The sequence below is a fragment of the Acanthisitta chloris genome, unplaced genomic scaffold, assembly GCF_000695815.1.
Source record: "Acanthisitta chloris isolate BGI_N310 unplaced genomic scaffold, ASM69581v1 scaffold43756, whole genome shotgun sequence".
Lineage (NCBI taxonomy): Eukaryota > Metazoa > Chordata > Aves > Passeriformes > Acanthisittidae > Acanthisitta > Acanthisitta chloris.
The window spans coordinates 11,885-30,922 of NW_008678443.1; the positions used below are offsets into that span (position 1 = coordinate 11,885).

At 42.1% G+C, this 19,038-nt stretch overlaps 1 protein-coding gene across 1 annotated transcript in view; it reads right to left on the reverse strand.

Moving 5' to 3' along the window:
* Positions 1-17,648: 17,648 nt before the first annotated feature.
* Positions 17,649-19,038, reverse strand: part of LOC103804249 (lipoma-preferred partner homolog) — a gene marked incomplete at its 5' end in the record, with an annotated part of 44,509 nt that continues 43,119 nt past the window's right edge. Inside the window, one exon of the mRNA XM_009076848.1 lies at positions 17,649-17,777. Within this exon, the coding sequence (XP_009075096.1) occupies positions 17,649-17,777 (129 nt within the window). The remainder of the gene's footprint in view (positions 17,778-19,038) is intronic.

Genomic DNA, 19,038 nt, shown 5'->3' on the forward strand with positions numbered 1-19,038 from the left:
GGAAAGCAGTTGCTAACTCTTTGCTCTGCTCCAGGGCTGACCTTGTGTATTTTAAGTGGATTCAGTATCAAGAAAACATTGTCCCCAAAAACTCTCAGCAGCAAAAGAAATGTAGGCTTCCCTCTCTGACTTGCTGTTACCAGTGGTGCCTGGATCGGGTCTGGCAGACCTGGGGTACAGAGTTCCTGGTTCCTCAGGGGAGCTCTCTGGGGAAGGGAGCTCCTCTTTGTCACCAGAGGAGTGGCACTTTGTTTTCCATGACCCTGGCAGGTTGTGACAAGTGCCTGACACCAATTCTCCTGACAGTCCCATCTGAGCTCCTCTTCCCTCCTTTCCCTGCTTGTTTTTGCTGTGATGTTGGTGCTGTCTTATGCAGCCACTTAAGATTTTGTGGGGAATAAAGCAGTGAGTGAAAGGGCCCACTCACTATGTCCATTTATCTCCTCCAATTTCATTTGTCTGAAAGAAAGAGGTCAGGTCTGATCTTTCCTAGCCCCTTGACAGGTAATGGCACGAGAGAGGCCTCCCCAGGAAACAGTTCACCCTGTCATGAAGGTGTCAAAGACATGTTGGAGGAATGGTCTTTTGAAAGTGTCCATCTCTCACAGCTCACTTGCATTGGGCTCTTCCAAACTATAATTCCAAACCCTGCCCAGAACATCAATACTGCCTGCTAAGCCCATCACTGGGGACAGATTCCTCAGCCTTCCAGATTTCTTTCCAGCTTTAGAAATCCCTGAGGAAGCTTAGAAAGCCCCTGAAATCTTCTTAAAATTGACTAGAGAGCCAAAGTCATCCTTGCTCAGTAATAAAACTTGTGACACAGAGGAAGTCACACAGCAAGTTAGCCTAGATAAAGATCCCAGGCCCACCTTTGTCCAAAGCCAGGTGGTTAAATCACAGTAGTCACAGTTGCATCAGGAGGACACAGCTGTACAACTGCTTCATTTGACCAGGAACATTCACCAACACTGCAACCTGTGGGACTGCCCAATAGTCTACACTGCCTCCACCCTCAGCCCCAGAATGGCTTCCCTTGGCACCCAGGGTTTAGATACATTTCACTCCCAAAGCTCTCATTGTCTTCAAAGGATTCTTGTTGCCTTTGATTGCAAGAAAAGCAGAGCCAAACTATCAAATTAATAGCTCCCAATAGCTCCCCCACCCTTGGCCCTTGTCTCTGGCCTGCTAATGCATTTTGATTTGCATGTGGACAACATATCCCTGGAACTTTTCCATGGTAACAAGTTTAGGAAAAGGTACCTTGTGCTATAAAGGAAGTAATAACAACAAGTTTGGAAAAGTATATGGACTTGAAAGCCCACACCATTACACTCCTTTTACTGCCAAGACAAAGCCTGTCAGACTCCCGTGTCCTGTAGGAACAAGCTGCAGAGTTTCTCCCTTCCTGAGGGAGAACACAGGCCCTTCCTAAAGTCCCCTGGGGAAGGGGAGGAGGAGCTGGGAGCGAAGCTGCTGCCTGCGCCTCCTTCCATGGCTAACAAAGCATCCCCTGACAATACATAACCTACTAAAGAAGTCCTTCATGTTCCCTGGTGGTGGGAAAGGAAGGATGGGATTTAATTTGCAGCCAAGAATATTTAGTCTGGACAGTAGAAAAGACTGTCCAAGGGTGAAGACAATGCTGCCATGGGGTGGACTGCCAAGGGAGGTTGTGGGATCTCCAGCTGTGGGTGTCTTCAAGGTCACACTAGATAAAATTTGGGAATGGGTTTAGCTGTATTGTGTTCCTTGGGATGTTTCCACAACTCTGAAAAATTCTTTTAAGATAACTGCTTTTGCTGATAGGGAGGGCAGTATTCATCTCATTTAACCCTTAAAGATGCAAACCCAAACCTGTCTCAGATGTTCACCTAAAGAAAAGATGAAAGACCTTCTCCACTGACTTGGAGGACTAGAGGACCACCTTAGACAACAAAGCTGCCTTCCAGGCTGCTGAAGTTCATCAAGATGAATCCCATCTGTGCAGCTCTACACAGGAGATTTCTGAGAGCAAAGGGCTTTCATAAAAAGGTCCAAGGATAGAAAGGGTAAATAAACCAGAGGCTATAAGCAGGGTGTAGATATTTAGCACGTATTGTGGAAAAAGCTTACCAGGATACACTGGATTCCCCACCACTTGAAGCATTTTGGTCAGGGAAAGCATTCTGTGAGGATTTGGTGCTGCGCCAGGTGCTGCAACTGGAGAGGTGAAGGTCAAGGCTATGTGGTGATCAGTGATATTTCTGAAGCAGATTGGACTGGACTTGGGAATAATCCTGATTATCTACCACAATGACAGTTTATAAACAACTTTCTAGAGGAAATAGGCTTTGCAAACCACACTTCCTACTCTCTCCATAACAGTTTTAATAATGTTTCTCCATTCAGCTGCAAAGTAAGGTGCTTGGCTCTGCTGTCACCTGATCACAATTCAGATTTGGAAAACACTTGTGGGCAACCTCCCATGCAACTCACCTCTGCAGATTACCTCATGGTTTAGGAATGGAGTCCTCTCCACTGCAAAGGCACAGATTTGTAGCAGTGCAAAATTCATCAAGAAATGGCCAGTACAACAGCGGGGAGCCTCTCTTGGGACACATTTCTGGCATCCTTACTTCACCCAACAGTGAAACAGGCTCTTGAATTAAGTATGTTGAGGAGCCACACAGTGAAAACTTGAACCCAGAAGAGAGAGAGAGGTGGAGAATATGAAGCATAATTGCAGGTGGAGGTTGGGAGAAAGTAAATACCATTCGACTTGAAAAAATAATTTCACACGCTAGCAAACAAAAATGAAATTTATAAGAAGTTTATTGGATTGGTAAAATGTAATAAAAAAGCATTTGTGATACTTCTTCTGCAAAGAAAAAAGGCATCTGGCGATTTTGCATATTTATTTTCCCTTACAAAACATTTGAAAAGCATAACTGATAAAAAGGATAACAACTGAAAGAGCAGAGCAAAGAGGAAAATACATCTCAATATAATTGGATAATGCATAATAAAAATACAGAAAACATGCTTAAAACAGCTTTCATTCTCTTACTGTAAAAAGTCATTTTATGTGTTGAATAAAAAATATATGCCGGTTGCTCTGAAAATTGCAGTTTAGAAGAGGTAACTAGCTGAGAACAAAATATATATCTATATATATTTATAAATATAGAAAATGTGTATATGCTGCATCTGTCCTCAGAACAAATTGGAATAAATGATTTTCAATTCATGCACACAAGTTACCAGAGAAAAAACTTCATTTATTGCCTAGTAGATCAATCCTGTAAGGTGCTGATTGCATTTCCTGAGTGCCCTCAAAGCCCTGTGGAAGTAGTCAGTAAGGGAAACAAGTGGCCTGATGGGTTCAGTGTCAAGGGAGGCTACTCAGCAGTTCACAGGAGGTACACTCAGCAACTCACAGGATTCAGGAAAGCTCCAATGGCAGCAGGATTAGGCCCCTCACAGACTTGGGTAGTGCTTGTGCTCAGCAAGGAGTAGAACTCTGGTACCCCCAAGCTCTGACAGATAGGAGACCAGTCCTAGTCTCAAGTAATGTTACTTCATTAGGATCTGGGGCCACGGAGTGTGCAGCAGAAGGCACTCCTCATACAGGGAATGCTTCCTTGTGCCCCTTCCTTGCCCAGATGCCTAGGCTAGCGATTCACATTTAAAAGGAAGATGCCTCCCATACCACTCAGAGCCTCTGTCTGCCGACACAGGACAAGGAGAATCGTGGCCAGTCACGCTTCTCTCCCAAATGCAACAAAGGCAACAATGCAAAACCTTCTCCACCTCAAGGGCTAAACCGACAACTATCATAAAGCTGAAACATCACCTCAAACCTGGCCTAGTCATCCACTGTGAATCACTACACATCCAATAAAGATCGTCGCTGGTGAACCCTTGAGCAGACAGGTCTGCAGCTGGCAGGGACAGGCCAAAGCATAGCAGCTACGTAGGACAAATACATTCCTGAGGGCACTTCCTCCTTGCAGTTTGAAAGAGCTAAGTCAATCTCCCAGCCTTTGGGAGGGTTTCCATGGGGCATTTGGACAAGCAGAATCCCTCTGGAATGACCCACATGTGGTGCAGACCCCCCTGCTAACAGCCAGTAGGTAAAGCCACCATGAAAGATTGGGCTCTGAAACACAACAAACCTCTGCGGTTTGTTCTGAGCTAGAAATTGTCATTACTAGAACTGCAGAATTAGTACTCCTGATCTCTCATTTGACTAACTGGAGGGAAGACACTGGAGGCTGCTTTCCAGTCTCCCTGATGGTCTAAAACACAAGCCATGGCATAGGAAAGTATAGGAGCCTTATGGAAGTTGAAGTCTCACCAAGGCAGATCCTGTCTAGCAAGACCATGGAAGTCCAAGCATTACTTTGCTCTGCCCATACCTCTACCAATACTCAGTTCTCACTCTCCAGAGGGACAGCAGAGGAGGTCACAGTGGTGCAGTACAGAGCATAAAAACATCAAATCTCACCCTTTGATGCATTTCCAATAAACCCTGCATTTCCTCTCTAACCATAGCAGGGAAGTTTGCTAAAACATGATTTTGAGGATTGAAAGTGAGTGCACATCAGCCTTTTTAATACAGAAGCACCAATCAAGCACCCAGCCTTTGGTTCACCTTCAAATTTTATCTTCTAACTTTATATAAAAAATGAGTGATGCAGATCTTATAAGAGACAATATTAAGTGAATAAATTCTCCAGATATGACTCCAGAATGACTCTGGAGTTTTGATAAGACAGAGATGTTTGAGGAGATATACCCAAGTACCTCTGCCATGGAAGAGTTGTCTACCAGACCATGAGGTGTGTTAAGCAAGATGACAAACTGAGATGATAGGATAAGCCATTGCTTTGCTTATCCCAATGGAGAACAGATGCTCAACATTAATTTCTTGCTTCTCTTCTCCATCATTCTCATAGTTCCCATCCTTGCTCAGCACTTGGGATGTTTCTCTGCTGTCCATGGCAGGTCTCTGTAAAGGCACACAGTGAGAAAGTGGAATACACTTTTTGTAAAGGCAACTCTATTAATAGCCTGGTTGTCACCTTGCTGCTTGTTCTGCTGAGATGCTTGTCAGGTGGTTAGCTACTTAGGCATTAGGCACTTTAGAAATACTACTTTTCAGGTGGATACAGCAAAGAACTAGATCAGACTTCGGGGACAAGGCAGAAAATGTCCATTTGCCAAAATGAAATGGGTTTCCAGCCCACACAGAGCTGTCAGTAAAGCACTGGCAGATGCAAAAAAGCGCCCCAGTTCTGTATTTTCAATGGGAACCATCTCAAAACAGTTGAAACGCAAACTACAACCTCCGGCTGTGAATTTCAGTGCAAACTGCTCTTATCTCATACAGCCCTGAATGAAACATTAGCACAAAGGCAGCCTAATTGGAACAGGATCTTCTCCTCCCTCCTTGCAAATCCTCATCATTGCACACAATCCCATAGCTAATGGCAGAGAAAACAGCTGATTCTGGCAAAAGACTAGCAGTGGGAATACAGGATCAACCCCTAGGCTGGACACATACTCACCATGGGGAGCAGCATTGACTATGGAGAGGACAAAGTGGACCTTGCTCCATTAGCAGGCCTTCCTCAGTCCCATGCTGCAGCAGTGTGGAAAGCTGGAGCTGGGGCACATGTCTGCAGGGGAGATGCTTGGTTCTGGTTCTAGTTTAGGGAACACTTCAGAGGGTGTAATTTTTCTCCTTGGCCACCATCAAGAAACTACACTGAATGGCCATCTCCCTTTCATTTTGAAATCTGAGCTCTTCCAGAAATGAAGGCATTCCTCCCATGTAGAATTCATATTTGGAAAATCTCTGTATTAGAACTGGAAAACAGTCTGATTGCATTTTCTGGATCTAAATTCTAGGTAAGCTTTCCTAGACAGAGCTCCTAACTATGCTTATTCACTGCCCCAACCAAAGTGGCTCCATACCCTATGGGGACCAGGCCAAGACTAGGACTCAACAAATGAAACATAAAAATAATGATACCATGAAAAAGCACATGGTCCTGATTATCAAAAATGACGAATAAGCAAAGCTTCTATGGGACAAAAGTAGCAGGAGATGTAGCCATTAAAAAAAAAATCAGAACACTTCTGCCCTTTATTTTTTGCCACATTTATTATTTTCATCTCTTTTCTCACAGATGAAGTGGGGCAGGCCTGTTCTTTTTCCTATGCAAGTCAGCTTTGCTCTCTGGGCTGTCACGCTGCTGGCACAGACCTGCGGAGACAGGACTTCCCGCACTTCAGGGGAATGCTGAACTGGGGCTATTTTTTCAACATCAAACTATTCCTGTTCACTGTACACTCTGCTTCCAAAAATAAAACACGCATCGGAGTCTTTAAACAAGCAGACAGACCCTTAAGAGTCTCATAACAATGTTTTAAACCTGGGCTAGGAGGGATGGGAACGGGAATACATTTTCCTACTAATGGGAAATAATGAAACCGATGTTTCTGGATGTAAAATGCTGGGTAATAACAAATCAGAGGTCTGTTGCTGAGCCCGTTCTGCCAGCCAGCCCTTGTGAGAAAAAGACAGCAAGAGAGGGTTTTTTCTCTGCACTGATGAACTTAAAATGAAAGCAGGGACGATACATGGGAAGGAAGAGGGTAGACAGGTACATGGCATGGAAATTATTTGCCTGGAGCAACCACAGAAGTAGGCAGAAAAATGGCAAATATAACCTGTCTCCTTATTCCCTTACCCCTGGTTCCTCAAACTAGTTTGGGAATGAACTGGGGGAAGGGGAGGAAGGAGCAGCAATTTGAACACAGCAGATGCTCCAGTTAAACCGTATCTTCCCAAAGAGGAACCGAGGGTGGGGGCAGGGGAGATGGCTATTATTAATGTCCTTCCGTATATAGCAAAGCAGACATCCTGCATAATGGCAACACAATACATCAATAATAGCCCAAGAATAGCTTCCTACCGGTTTTTTTCCCCTGACAGTTAGAAACATAAAGAGAAAAATCAAGCTGCTGAGATAAATAGCTGAGTCTCCACCCCCACCTCAAATTGCCTTGGCATATTTTAAGAGATAAATGGTTCTATGAGAAATTTAAATAGCTTTCTCTTTTCTTTTTTGGCAGCTGCAGGAACTGGGTCAGGTGTAGAAATTATTAATTTCGAAGCCTGAAAAACTCATGTTTGAAACTAAGTTTTTTTTCCCCTTTAAAGCATCAACTTTCTTAGAAGTAGAGTTAGAAAAAATTAAAAAATAATTGAGTCTTTTTTTTAAAGAGAGCTCAGGCTAAAAATAATGAAATAACAGTGCAAGCTGCAGAGAAGGGACAATTTGTGTAACAGTTTAATGGACATTAAAAGTATCCACAGTGGATTGTTAATTTTATTTTTTTTTAGCATAGAGTACAGTACTTGCCCCGTGGCTTTCATTCCTCTTGATCAAACACAGCACTGGGAGTCTGCCTTGAAGAACAAGACTGGGAGGCATCATTCTGTAGCTTTACCCTAACTTTAGTGTATGTTTCCAACAAGACAAGAGATTACTGACAGAGTGACCAGCACCAAACACTTCCACAAGGAACCCATTTACTTACTTCCAGCTCTCAGGACTGACACCCCAGTGAGCTGATCTGCTGGAGGCTGTGCTCACGAGTGCTCAGAGCTGGTGAACCTGGACTGAACCACATGTAAATCACTGCCTTCCCCCTTCCACTCAAGTTACTCTTGCTTTACACATTGATACCAGGATTTCTAACCCAGCTTCTCTGCATGATGCCAAATGTTATCTCCCTCCTCATGCCATATGGGGAAGGATCTCCTTGCAACCACAAACCCCTGAATCCTACAGAGAAAAAAGGTCAAAATCCTGCAGAAACTGTTCTGAGCAAAGAAATGCTGATAAACTCCCTCACAGGAGAGCACACTAGTTAAGACCTGTAAAAGGTTCAAATTTCCAGTCCTACAAAGACTCTGAAAGATACCCAGCTGGCACACAGCCTGCTTCCTCTGCTGCACAGCTGGTAAAATCCCCTCATGCTCTGTTCCATGTCCCAAATCAGGTGGATACCTGAGAAGGAGGAGGACTCCCTCGTTTAGACTCACTGCACCTCCACAGGCTCACGGCTCGTGCTCTCCTTCCCTTAGTGACCAATCAAAAATTTAAAAGGTGACAAAGACACAGATGTAAATAGAACTGTGGTGCCTAGAAAGTCAGAGCACAGATAGGATCAGAAGACAGACTGTAATTACAGGCCCTGCTACTTATTACATAGGCCAGTTGGGCTACATGAGCCTTCGGTGGAAACTTCCTGTGTAATTAATAAAGGAGAAACAGAATACTTTTGCAATCACTTTTCTAGCTTTCACTGTGGGGGTCCAATCCTGCCATCCTGGATTAGCTCTAATCATAGACAATCTTTCTCTGCATAAACTGAAGGCATCTGTTCTGTAAGACTTTAAAAAAAAAGAAAAAGGACAAAACCCTCATTGCAAACCTACACCATGCAATCAAGAAGGAAAGGAAATCGATCCTGACCCCCCACCAGATCGTAATCTGACAATGTTTTAGAGGCATCTGGCAAAAAGGAAAAAGAAAGAAGAATACTATGAAATATTTAAAATCCTACTTCTGTCAAGAATATGTGAGAGGGGAAAGGTGAGTTTGAAAGGGCTGCATTATTTGTAAGCCAAAACCTGAAAGCACCACCTTTTGCATAGAGGCATGAGATGCCCTTGGCCAGAGCCAGAGCTGTCCTGAGTATAAGTACCAGGTGCTGATTCAACAGGGACTGGCATGACAAAGTCAAGGCTGTGTGTGAGTGGGACCAAAGCAGCTGTCCTGCAACACCATAGGATGTACCACAGGACATCAAGGGTAAGGCAATGTGTTAATAATACAGTAAAATAGCTGCATCTTTGCAGCCCATAACTGCTCCTCCTCATCTAAAGCTTGAATCAGATATTCAAGAGTATGGGAAATGAGGCATCCCAAAGGGAAGATTTCTCCTAAAGGCACTTCTTTTACCGCTGAGACTCTCACCAAAGAGATATCCAAGGAAGGGGAAACTGCCCTGTGAGATCTGAGATGCATGGAAGGACACTTTGTTTTCCTCCTGCACTCAGGATCTTGCCCTCTCCATCCTCAAATCTCCACTTGTGTGGAGCACCTTTGCAGAAAGATCCCAGCCAGGCCTGACCACTGGACTGATCCCAACCTGCACTATGAGAAACAGGCACAGAAAGGAGCTGGATGTGCCCACCTGTCATAAGTAGGGGAGCTACCAAGCAGATACTCAGGAGTCCTGAAGCTCAGTGGAGTCTTTTTCTTAGTCACATCCACCTATGTACAGTTCCAGTAGAAACCCTAACAGACCTCAGGACAGGCACTGGGCATACAAATGGGACCAAATGGTCCTGAAAAGATGGAACAAAAGGCACTTTGGAACAAAACTGGCACAGCCACAATCCCCACAACGTTGTGTAAGATAGAAAGAAAGAATCCCTAGAATGTATTTATCAAAAGCCATTTTATGCAGATTTTTCCTTCTGAATATTTAAACCATGGTGAATATTAAACTTCAGAGATTCTTAATACGTTCCAAAGCCCCACGGACCTTTGAAATGCTAGCTCATCAATATGCAACATCTAATCTTGTCAGGAAAAAAAAGGGGAAAAAGAAAAGCTATTCATCCTCTGCACACAGAGGTTACAGTGAGAATCCCAAGGAAAAAAAAAATACCCAAACCTTCCAGCATCTTATGCAATAGGTTAAATTTACTCTGGTTGGGAAAGTTTCACTTTCTGCAAGAGAGAAAGTGCCTGTACGTGCATAGCTAGTGGAAGCTTCTTCTGAAGTGTGAGGCTGAAACTGTGTAGCTGGATTACAGTAAGTAGTTTATTAAAAAAAACAAGGCTTGTGGCTTTGCATCCTGTTCCAGTCCAATGTAGTCTCAGGATCCCCTCTCCAAAGGCCAGCAGACAGTGCGCCACCTAAAAATCCATTCTAGTCCAAAATGCTGTGGTTGAAATGGCTTTGCTTGTTTATAAAGTTTAGTGTTTCGTATCGCTTGCATCTGACCTTCAGCAGAAAGAAAAGCTCAGTTAAATTGTGCAAATATGTACCAAATGGGAGCAAGGGAAAGCAGCCAAAAATGCTGCATGAGCTTTTGCAGGGCTGCAGCCTTTTAGGAGCACCAGTTAGATGAACTGGATGAGAGGCCAAATTGATTTAGGCTCCAGGCAGGAGCTTAAAACACCATGACATCCAAATTCACAAAGAAAATGTTCTGTTACTGCAACCCCAAATTTCCTGCACATGAAAACACTGTTTTCTTTCATCTTTAGGAGATGCTCGTTCTGTAATCCGACATTTAAAAATGAACAAACAAACAGGAGTCAGCTGACAAAGGATTCTTGCTGGTGAATGGAAGTAGGTCACTCTGAGTATTTAGCCTTTACAGTCTGGCTTAATATTAGTGTTGTACACAGAACAGTAACAAAACTGCACTGGAGACAGGGAAAGACTCTAATTTTGTCTTTTCTATGAAAATTAGCATTAACATTCTGCATTAATGTGCAATTCCTCCCCAGCACCCTATATCTGGTTAATTAAAACAAAAAAAACCAACCTCAACCACAAAGCAAACCACACACTAAATTAAACAACAACAAAAACCCCTTACTGGTCAGCCTGCATTTAAAGACATCTCAGTATGAGTAATTGGGCAGAGAGGAATTTTCCTGAAGGAACATGAAAGAAAATGAAAGTTCTACATACAAGACCAAATAAAATCTTCTGTCTCTCACGAATGCAAATTCTGGCTGCCCTTTTACACAAACATATTAAAGGAATAAAACCAGAGGAAAAAAAATAAACGAGGAAAAGCTAATAAATTCATTTTTGGAGGAAAAAATATTTAAAAACAAACTATCCTTCAAACATATTTCTTCATGATAAATCCCTGCAATCATGTGGTTCTAAATTACATGGTTAAATACAGCTGAAAAAGTAAGGCACAATTTCATAATCATTTTAAAAGCAATAATTATAACAATTTTCTTTGATATCCATGTGGCAGGCCACTGATACTAAGGATGCACTAAACTACTTGATTAAAGATCTGGAAAAGTTTTTCCAACTAGTAGCTAAGACTCACAATACCTCGGTGAAGTAAGCAACAAACCATCTTCACTGCAAAGATGAGTGCACATTGAGGAAATGGAAAAAGTGGGTAAGAGTGACTTGTGGACAAAGGGAGGCAGAGGCAGGAAAGTTGAGACACCCCAAGTGTGATGTTCCTGGGCAGGGATTCTAACCCCTGGAAATGTAAAGGTAATGCTACCACCTGGGGCTTCTGTTTCCTTCCTTATTTTCTAAAGTACCTAGGTAGGATGAGAAAAGTGGACAAAGAGCAAAATGTAAAAAAAAAAGAATGTTTGAACTGAATGCTCTTGCTACCCATGATCAGCCACGTTGTTCCCACACGTAACGTGAAGCCAAAGAGACCAGGGACATGTAGTCAGGAATAAAGCCCAGTATAAGTACCAGTGCTCAATACTGCAGCCTGTATTTCTACTCATCTATAGCCCCACAACCACCTTACATGTGTGTGTGGATGCTAGAGAGGTCTGCAAGTGAGCTTAGCTTTTCAGATCACAGCTGAGAACTTGCAGGCTGAAGTGAGAGCTGTTCCTCAATGTCCACCAGGAAACCTACCGAGGTTATGGTTTTTCTCTTAGATTTTTAGATGCTGGATATAATTTCACAAGTGTGAAGTCTGTTCTCTCTCAGGCTCTAAACACCTGTCAGGCAATCGACTGTTGCAAATTCAAACTTGAAATGCTTGAGGATGCCAGGTAGTATTTCTAGAAATGTTTAAGGAGAAAGGCTGTTCCCAAGCCCAGAAAAGTATGTGGAGATGAAGTTCAATCACTCTCTCTTATCTTCATGGCAGTTGCCATAATGTGCTTATATTCTTCAGTAATTTCAGGGAAAAAACAAATACCACCTCCCTCCCCAACCCCCCAAGATAAAGACAAAGAAGAAAATTGCAATTGCCACAGAAAAAGACACTGGCTGTCCCTATAGTCAGCCACTCCATGGCTCTAAGAGGGGAAAGAAAAATGAACCCAACAGAATTAATACTGTTATTTTAAGAAGAGTCACATTATTTGGATTGTTCTAACAAAGGAAACAGTGACTTCAAAATTAGCAAAACTACAAAAAACTAGGGAAAAATATCTTATGAAAAGTTTCAAAGCTTTTTTTATTTCACCAGGTCCAATACTGAACTATTTCCCAAGAACACATGTGCTTATTTTTAAGTAGAATTTTTATCCAAATAAGTTTTCAAAATCGTCACAGAAACTTTAATTTACCAGAAGAAGAAACCCAAGAACTACAAAGAACCATGAAATAAGACATGTTTTTTTGAGAAATTAAAATATTTGTTAACAATTCTGAAATTTATTTAGATAAAAATTCAGTATGATTTTAATCATAATAGCAAAAAAAATCCCCAAAAAACTATTGTGGGTAACATTGCAAAAAGAAATTATTTCTTACAAAAAAAAAATGGCCCTTCTGATATCATGTAATTTAGTGTAAAAATTGCAACCAGCTCTAACTGGAAATAGTGTTCTCACAGCTCTCGTAGCTTGTACTTTACTAACCTCTAGGTTACTGAGTAGTTCCTGCTTTCCTTCCACATCAAATCCTCAGTTACCATTGCTAGTGTTTTCTCATGGCAATTTCACCACAGTGAGGTTCACCAGCACCCAGACTTGCAGTACTGAAGTCTGTGTGAGGTGTTGTCACTCCAGCTTGGTGAATAGCAAATTATGATGATGAACCAACTGCAGGAACCAGATACCAACACAAACCACTTATAAACTCAAACCCTTTCTGAGCCATTCAGCTGAAGCACCAGGTATGTAACATTTATCACCAATGCTGAAGGAGAGCAAAGACACAGGATTTCCCTCAAGAACCTTCTCTTGGGTCCTGTTATCCCTTGCCTGCTGAGCTCAAAGTCAAAAGGAACCAGCATTTATCAAACCTAAGCTGGGCTTTACTGACTATGGCCAGGCAGCAGCTATAACAGATCCAAAGAGATTTCAGACTGACTTGCTGCATATTCTCTTTAACAACCACCATTTCTTTTAAGATACTTTTTCTCTCATTCTTCTCAGGCACATTTTGCTGATAGGCAGAAAGTCAACTTAAGGCCTGTGTCTCCTGAAACCCTCGCTCTGGCCATCAGGGTGAACACTATTATGTAGAGTTCACTGTGATAAACACTTTAGTACTCCCACATCTCCATGACTGAGTCATTAGCCAAGTGTTTTGCAGCCATGATAAAAATCTAAGAATTAAAATATTAAAAACCAAAACAACCCCAAGATTAAAGGTGCATTATCTGATAGGCTGAAAAAATTCTGTTGCTTTCTGTTTTTAAAAGCAACATTCAGACAATGATTAAATAAGTGACAATAAACCCATCACATTCACAAAATACTAGTGTTAGCCTTGGGGATATGCTTAAGGATTGGGCTGTAACCAAGGCAACCCAATCTTCAGGAGAAAGTTTAAGTACACAGTTTTAAAGCCATCGCTCAAAGATAGAGTAAATCTGGCTGCAGGGCTACTTGTGACACATGGAAAGAGCCACAGCCACCCAGCACAAAGTACTTGTAATAGCTCACCCTCTTTGTCATTCAAGTGTTATGTTAGATCAGCCACTGGCCAGGTGCCCTTCTGCAGTTGGCGTAAGAGTGATACAGGAGCCCTTTCATGTATGTGTTCTGGATAATTTGACAGAAATTTGACTGTGCCCACATCCTACCCAAATCAAAACTGTATGATTGGGTGATACAGAATCAGTCTGGTATTAAGGGCTTATGTCACACCATGCAATGGCTTTAAGTCTGTGCTTAAGCAAACCCCAGAGACTTAAATATTTTGCTAAACTAGAGCCTGGGCCCTGTCTGGCCACACAAATCATGGGATCAGGCCCTACTTGCCAACAAATGACAGACAAAGCCAAAGCAGCATAAGCAGAAACTGTGGACTTGAAGAGAAATGTCTGTGTGATCTTCCAATTCTCTCTGAAAGGAACAGTTTGGACATTATCACAGCCACAGATAATGTGAATTCTTGTCATGGCTAAGAAGTCCACCTTAAGAAAAGCAAGGCCTCTTTGGCAAAAAGACTCCTTCTTTGGAACAGATAAAACATGATATATTATAAATATGTGATAAAAATTGTGATGAAGAAATATCCCAGTGGTTATTAATTGCAGTGCAGTTGTGATAAGTCCACCAGCATTTCCTGATTAAATCCTGAAGCATCAGAGGGGAGATTTCCATACACGTGGGTGATGAGAGCCTCAGTGATGTATATACAATATCTTTCAAATATACTTATAGCAATTTTAGAAGGCAAAACCACAGAAAATGCAGTGTATTGGGCACTCCTTCCAACAGGAAGACAGCTTTGGTGTTTTGGGGTGAAAACAAGACATGATAGTACTTTTGCACAGATGTGTCAGGTCTAGAAACTAGCCACAATACTCAAATATCAATATTGCTCAATCTTTGTGAATTGTATTTCATCCATGGAGTATTTAATCCTTGAAAAGTTTGGTTCTCACCTCCCTGCATGCCAGCTCAACTCACCACAGCACCCTAATAACAAAGGATTCAGATCTAGATCTCCTGGCTAGCCCTATGCTCAAACCTGCATATCAGCAAACCCTTCTGATCTCCAAAGATCAGTAGTTAGGGCCAATCTGTAACTAGCTTAATTCCCATAATTTCTTTGGGAAATTGAAAAGAAGCTTTCTCGTGTAGAGGGCAGAAGACAAGAACCCATATGAGTTGCCCCAGTCCAGCCTATGGCACTGCCATAAAAAGCCCAAAGGCTCTGGTCTTGAGTCCTCCTTAGTTTAGGCCACATTCTGCAGGAAGCAACAACAGCTTGGTTCCATCAGTTACCCCAGTGTTGCTCAGGAGAGTCTCATCAGCACTTGATTTAACACTAACAAGAGTAAGGAAGATAAGAGCTGTGTTTGCTGCCCAATGAATGGCTTATTCTGCACCCGAGTGCATCACATCCTCCCCTGTACCTGCAGAGATGCAAAATCCTTCACAGGGATATGACAGTGTTATCAGTCCCAGAACTGCCCCCCCCCCATGTTTCTGTAGGGTTAGTTCAAAATAGATTTGCTCAGTAGTTGCAAGGGTTTTTTTTGACTGGTGCTGGTGCAGACTGTGTATAAAGAAGCAACCTCAGAAGGATCTTACATGCCACAGTTCAGGAAGCAGCAGCCCAGGTGGAACCTGGCAGGAGCCAGGGTGCAAAAAAGTCTGTTTATGTCTGAAGCAGTGAAATTCTTGAAGGCCAGGTTAGAAATCCATTATAAAAAAGCAAACTGCTTCAGCACAGCCCCTATGGTATTGAAGAACTTCTTTTGCTCAATGATGCCACCCTTCTACAAAGAAGGATTCATTTTGAGCTGTGAATTTTGGGAAACTTCCCTGACACTGGTGGAGTTTGCCAATGTGTAAATCCTGTAAGGAACAGAGGTTTCAGACTGGTATTTCTGTATTTGAATTTACTGTATACAGCTGAAGCTACTGAATTTCACAGTGCTCTTCAATAAAGGTTAGGGCTAAACTGAAAGGAAATGCACCATTTGCAGGAGCTGCAGTGAGTATCACAATTTTCCCTCTTTGTTTCCTATCAGTCCAGCTCATCTAACTTTTCTTTTCAGTGTTAGTGGATATAATTATTCTCTATAATGGAAGCCTCATATAAAGATGAAAGCACCACACTGTTACTGTTTTTCAGTGACTGAATGAAAAAAATTCTTATAGCTTACTCTCGAAAAGTGCCAGTTTGTCACTTATATGGTCAATCAGCCTGCAACTGTTTCAGTTCTGCTTCTTAATTTAAGTGCAAAGAAAGGTATTTTCTTTGATTACATCTGCAAATAAGATATTAATGTCAATTCAGTGATATGAAAATTACTCCCTCACTATGTAATTTGCACCTTACTTATTATGGGTTTCATGAACAAGAATATTATAGCTGCTCAGAGTGCTGTGGATTTCTAATTTTTTGATTTGTTTTTAATTAACCAAACTAAAACCCCCACCATTGCACAAAAAAACTCAGATTATCTGTGCCCAGGTTTTATTTACCTTGACATATGTATTAATTCTGGACTGAAGATGAAAATGCTGCTGCTGGCCCAGCACTCTACTGCTATGAATTTCACCAGAGACAAGTTATAAGTGGCTGGGATGAAAACGGAAGAGGAAAAATAAATTCTTACTTTCTGGAATGGCATAGAGAAGGGTTTAATACCTTCTTTAGTTTTCTTAACGTAAAAACTGAACAACAGCATGAATTTAGGAGGATATTTTTTCCTGCTGTTGAAATGAAATCCTTGATTTTTTTTTCCAATGAGAACTCCAGATCATGCGTGCTAACATCAGAGAAAGGTATATTCCAGGGCCTGGTTCAATCCCTGTTACAGTTGAAGGAAAATCCTCCCATTGCAGTAACAGGAGATGGAACAAGACTTTATTGCTAGAGACTCTATCCAGCCAGAGACCAGCACTGCCAGTGGTCCCACTAGAATGGGGTATATGGGAGTGGCATAAGATTTTTGAGCATCCCTTTGCACTTCAGTTCTATGTAGTCATTTTTAGCTTTTTTTAACCACTGGGATTTCAGAAATGTGTTTCCAGCCCCACATCCTTTAAAGATCTTCTCAATGGACATGACTAGCTTATGCCTCCGGTAAATCAAAAGCACATTCTGTGTTTGTGTGTGTTTCGTGTGTGTGTAGTGTTTAGTGTGTGCAAGCTCACATCTTTCTGTGATTGCTCATACATTGTGAATTGGAAGCATCACTACTGAATAGATTTATGCAATAGTAAAGTAAAAGAAAAAAACCCCTATTGAACTGGAAGGGAATGGAGACAATTAAGGGCCTAAGAAAAAATATATAGGTTACAAATCTGTGTCCCAAGGATACAAGGTCACACCTACACTCAGGTACAGTACAGTTAAAGTTGCAGTCTGTCTTAATGCTGGGTCTGCTCTCACACCTTCTAGGGTGGTGGAGCTACTTCTGCTGGTGACACATATCCTATAAAAGTCAAAGGGAAGCTCCCCATGACATCAACGAGCGCTGGTCAGGTTCTCAAAAGAACTTGGGAGAAAAGAACTAGCTCAGCCATTTTTCACCTTCTACCTTCATGTACTTCTTAAGAGACAGGAATCAAACACAGAAACATAGTTAGGACCATGTTCAGACCTCCTTCTACAGGCAGATAACTTAGGTGCTGTGACCACTTAACTTCATCAGCTGCAGATACAGCAGTGGCTCTGATTCACTTGCTGAACAGTCATGTCTAAATTAGATGCCTGTGACATTTGGCAGTCTGAACATGGCCTCTTGAATTGCCCTCTTGTTCCAAGGCCTTCCAGTTTTCAGTTTTACCTTCCTTTTTTTTAAAATTTTTCTTTTTTTTTTTTCTTTTCTTTTAAAGAGATTCAGACCCTAGGCTGGAAAGAAATCATGCAAAGCTTGTGCAATATCCCCCAATGGGCATCCTGGGGAGGGTCACAGTTGATACTCAGAGATCAGTGCTGGCCTTGGCAGTCAGAGCCTGGATCCGAGCAGAATTGCAGGTCTTGCAAAGGATGTGCCCATCCAGAGGGTAACAGCCCTGGTTATCCCCTTCAGACAGGAGGCCACCACAGTCCTAGGAAATAAGCAAACAGAAAGAGCAAAATAAATAAGAAAGAGCAAGATTAAGCAAAGAATCTATTAGTCAAAGAAACTCTCCCCTCACTCTCCACCTTGTAACAGAATCCAGCCTGAGCCAGCGTAAAGCATGAAGCTGAGGGACGTGATGTCTTTCACGATTAAGCCATTTTCTGATAAGAGACAATGCTGCAGAGAAGATGGGTTCCCGAGCTCTCTGCTGAATTTAATCCAATTGAAAATAAAAGGAGATTATTCCCTTCACATTTCCGAGGAAGCAAAGGTCTTCAGCATTGGAGAAACATCAAACTGAAGCACATATATATTAATTCAAAAAAGGGTAAAAAAGAAGCATCACTGGGAAGAAAGTTTGGTACCAATATCTGACTACAGGTAATCTCCTCTTGAAGAGTTAATGCCATGAAGTTACAAACTCCATGCCAGGGGTGACAGCTAAGCAAACTCTCTGCCTGTCTCCCCTTACCAGAACTGTCACCTGTGTTTGTATTGCAATTGGCCAAAAAGGTTGTGGGTGAAAGGAAGATGTCAGAGACAAGCACATGGAAACCCCACTAAAAGGCCCAAAATCCTGCTCCAGAGACCTTAGCCTCTATGTATATAAGGCTAAATATAGCTGCTAGGTAAGTGGGAACTAACCCTCACTGTGTGATCAAGCAATCACTTGGCCCAAGACTGCAGATGGAACTGTGGTGAGGGATTATAGCTCGTTTAGAGGCCATTGTCTCTTCATCAGAAATCAGTGTTTGTAAATATAGCTGGCAGCAAGTGGTGGAAAGAGGAATATCACTGTTTTTCCTTTTGAGATAGTTGAGGTACATGGAGATCAAGGCCAAGTGAGTGTCTGTGTCCTGTGTTCTCTACTGTACCTACTTCTGGCATGCATGTGTGTGATAGCCTAGGTATCTCAGCAGCCAGCGTGGGGATGTGCTGTATGGCAAACTAGGCTCTACAAAATTGAGTGTAGGAATGCCCCAGCATCTTACAAAACAATGGGCCTAAGTAATGGGCTGATTACGTACCCTGAAAGCCAAGGTTAAATTGAAAAGAGAACCTGATGCCTCAGGTTTCAGTCTAGAACTTTAAGCCTTAGTCCATCCTTCTCTCTGGTTAAAGTTATTAAAACCCGCAATAGTGATAAGAAATATATTTGGTCTAATTTTCTTAACCTGCCATCTGGCTGATGTATTATCCAACAAGTAACACTTGCACTGAAGAATTCTTGAAGATTCCCTAACACA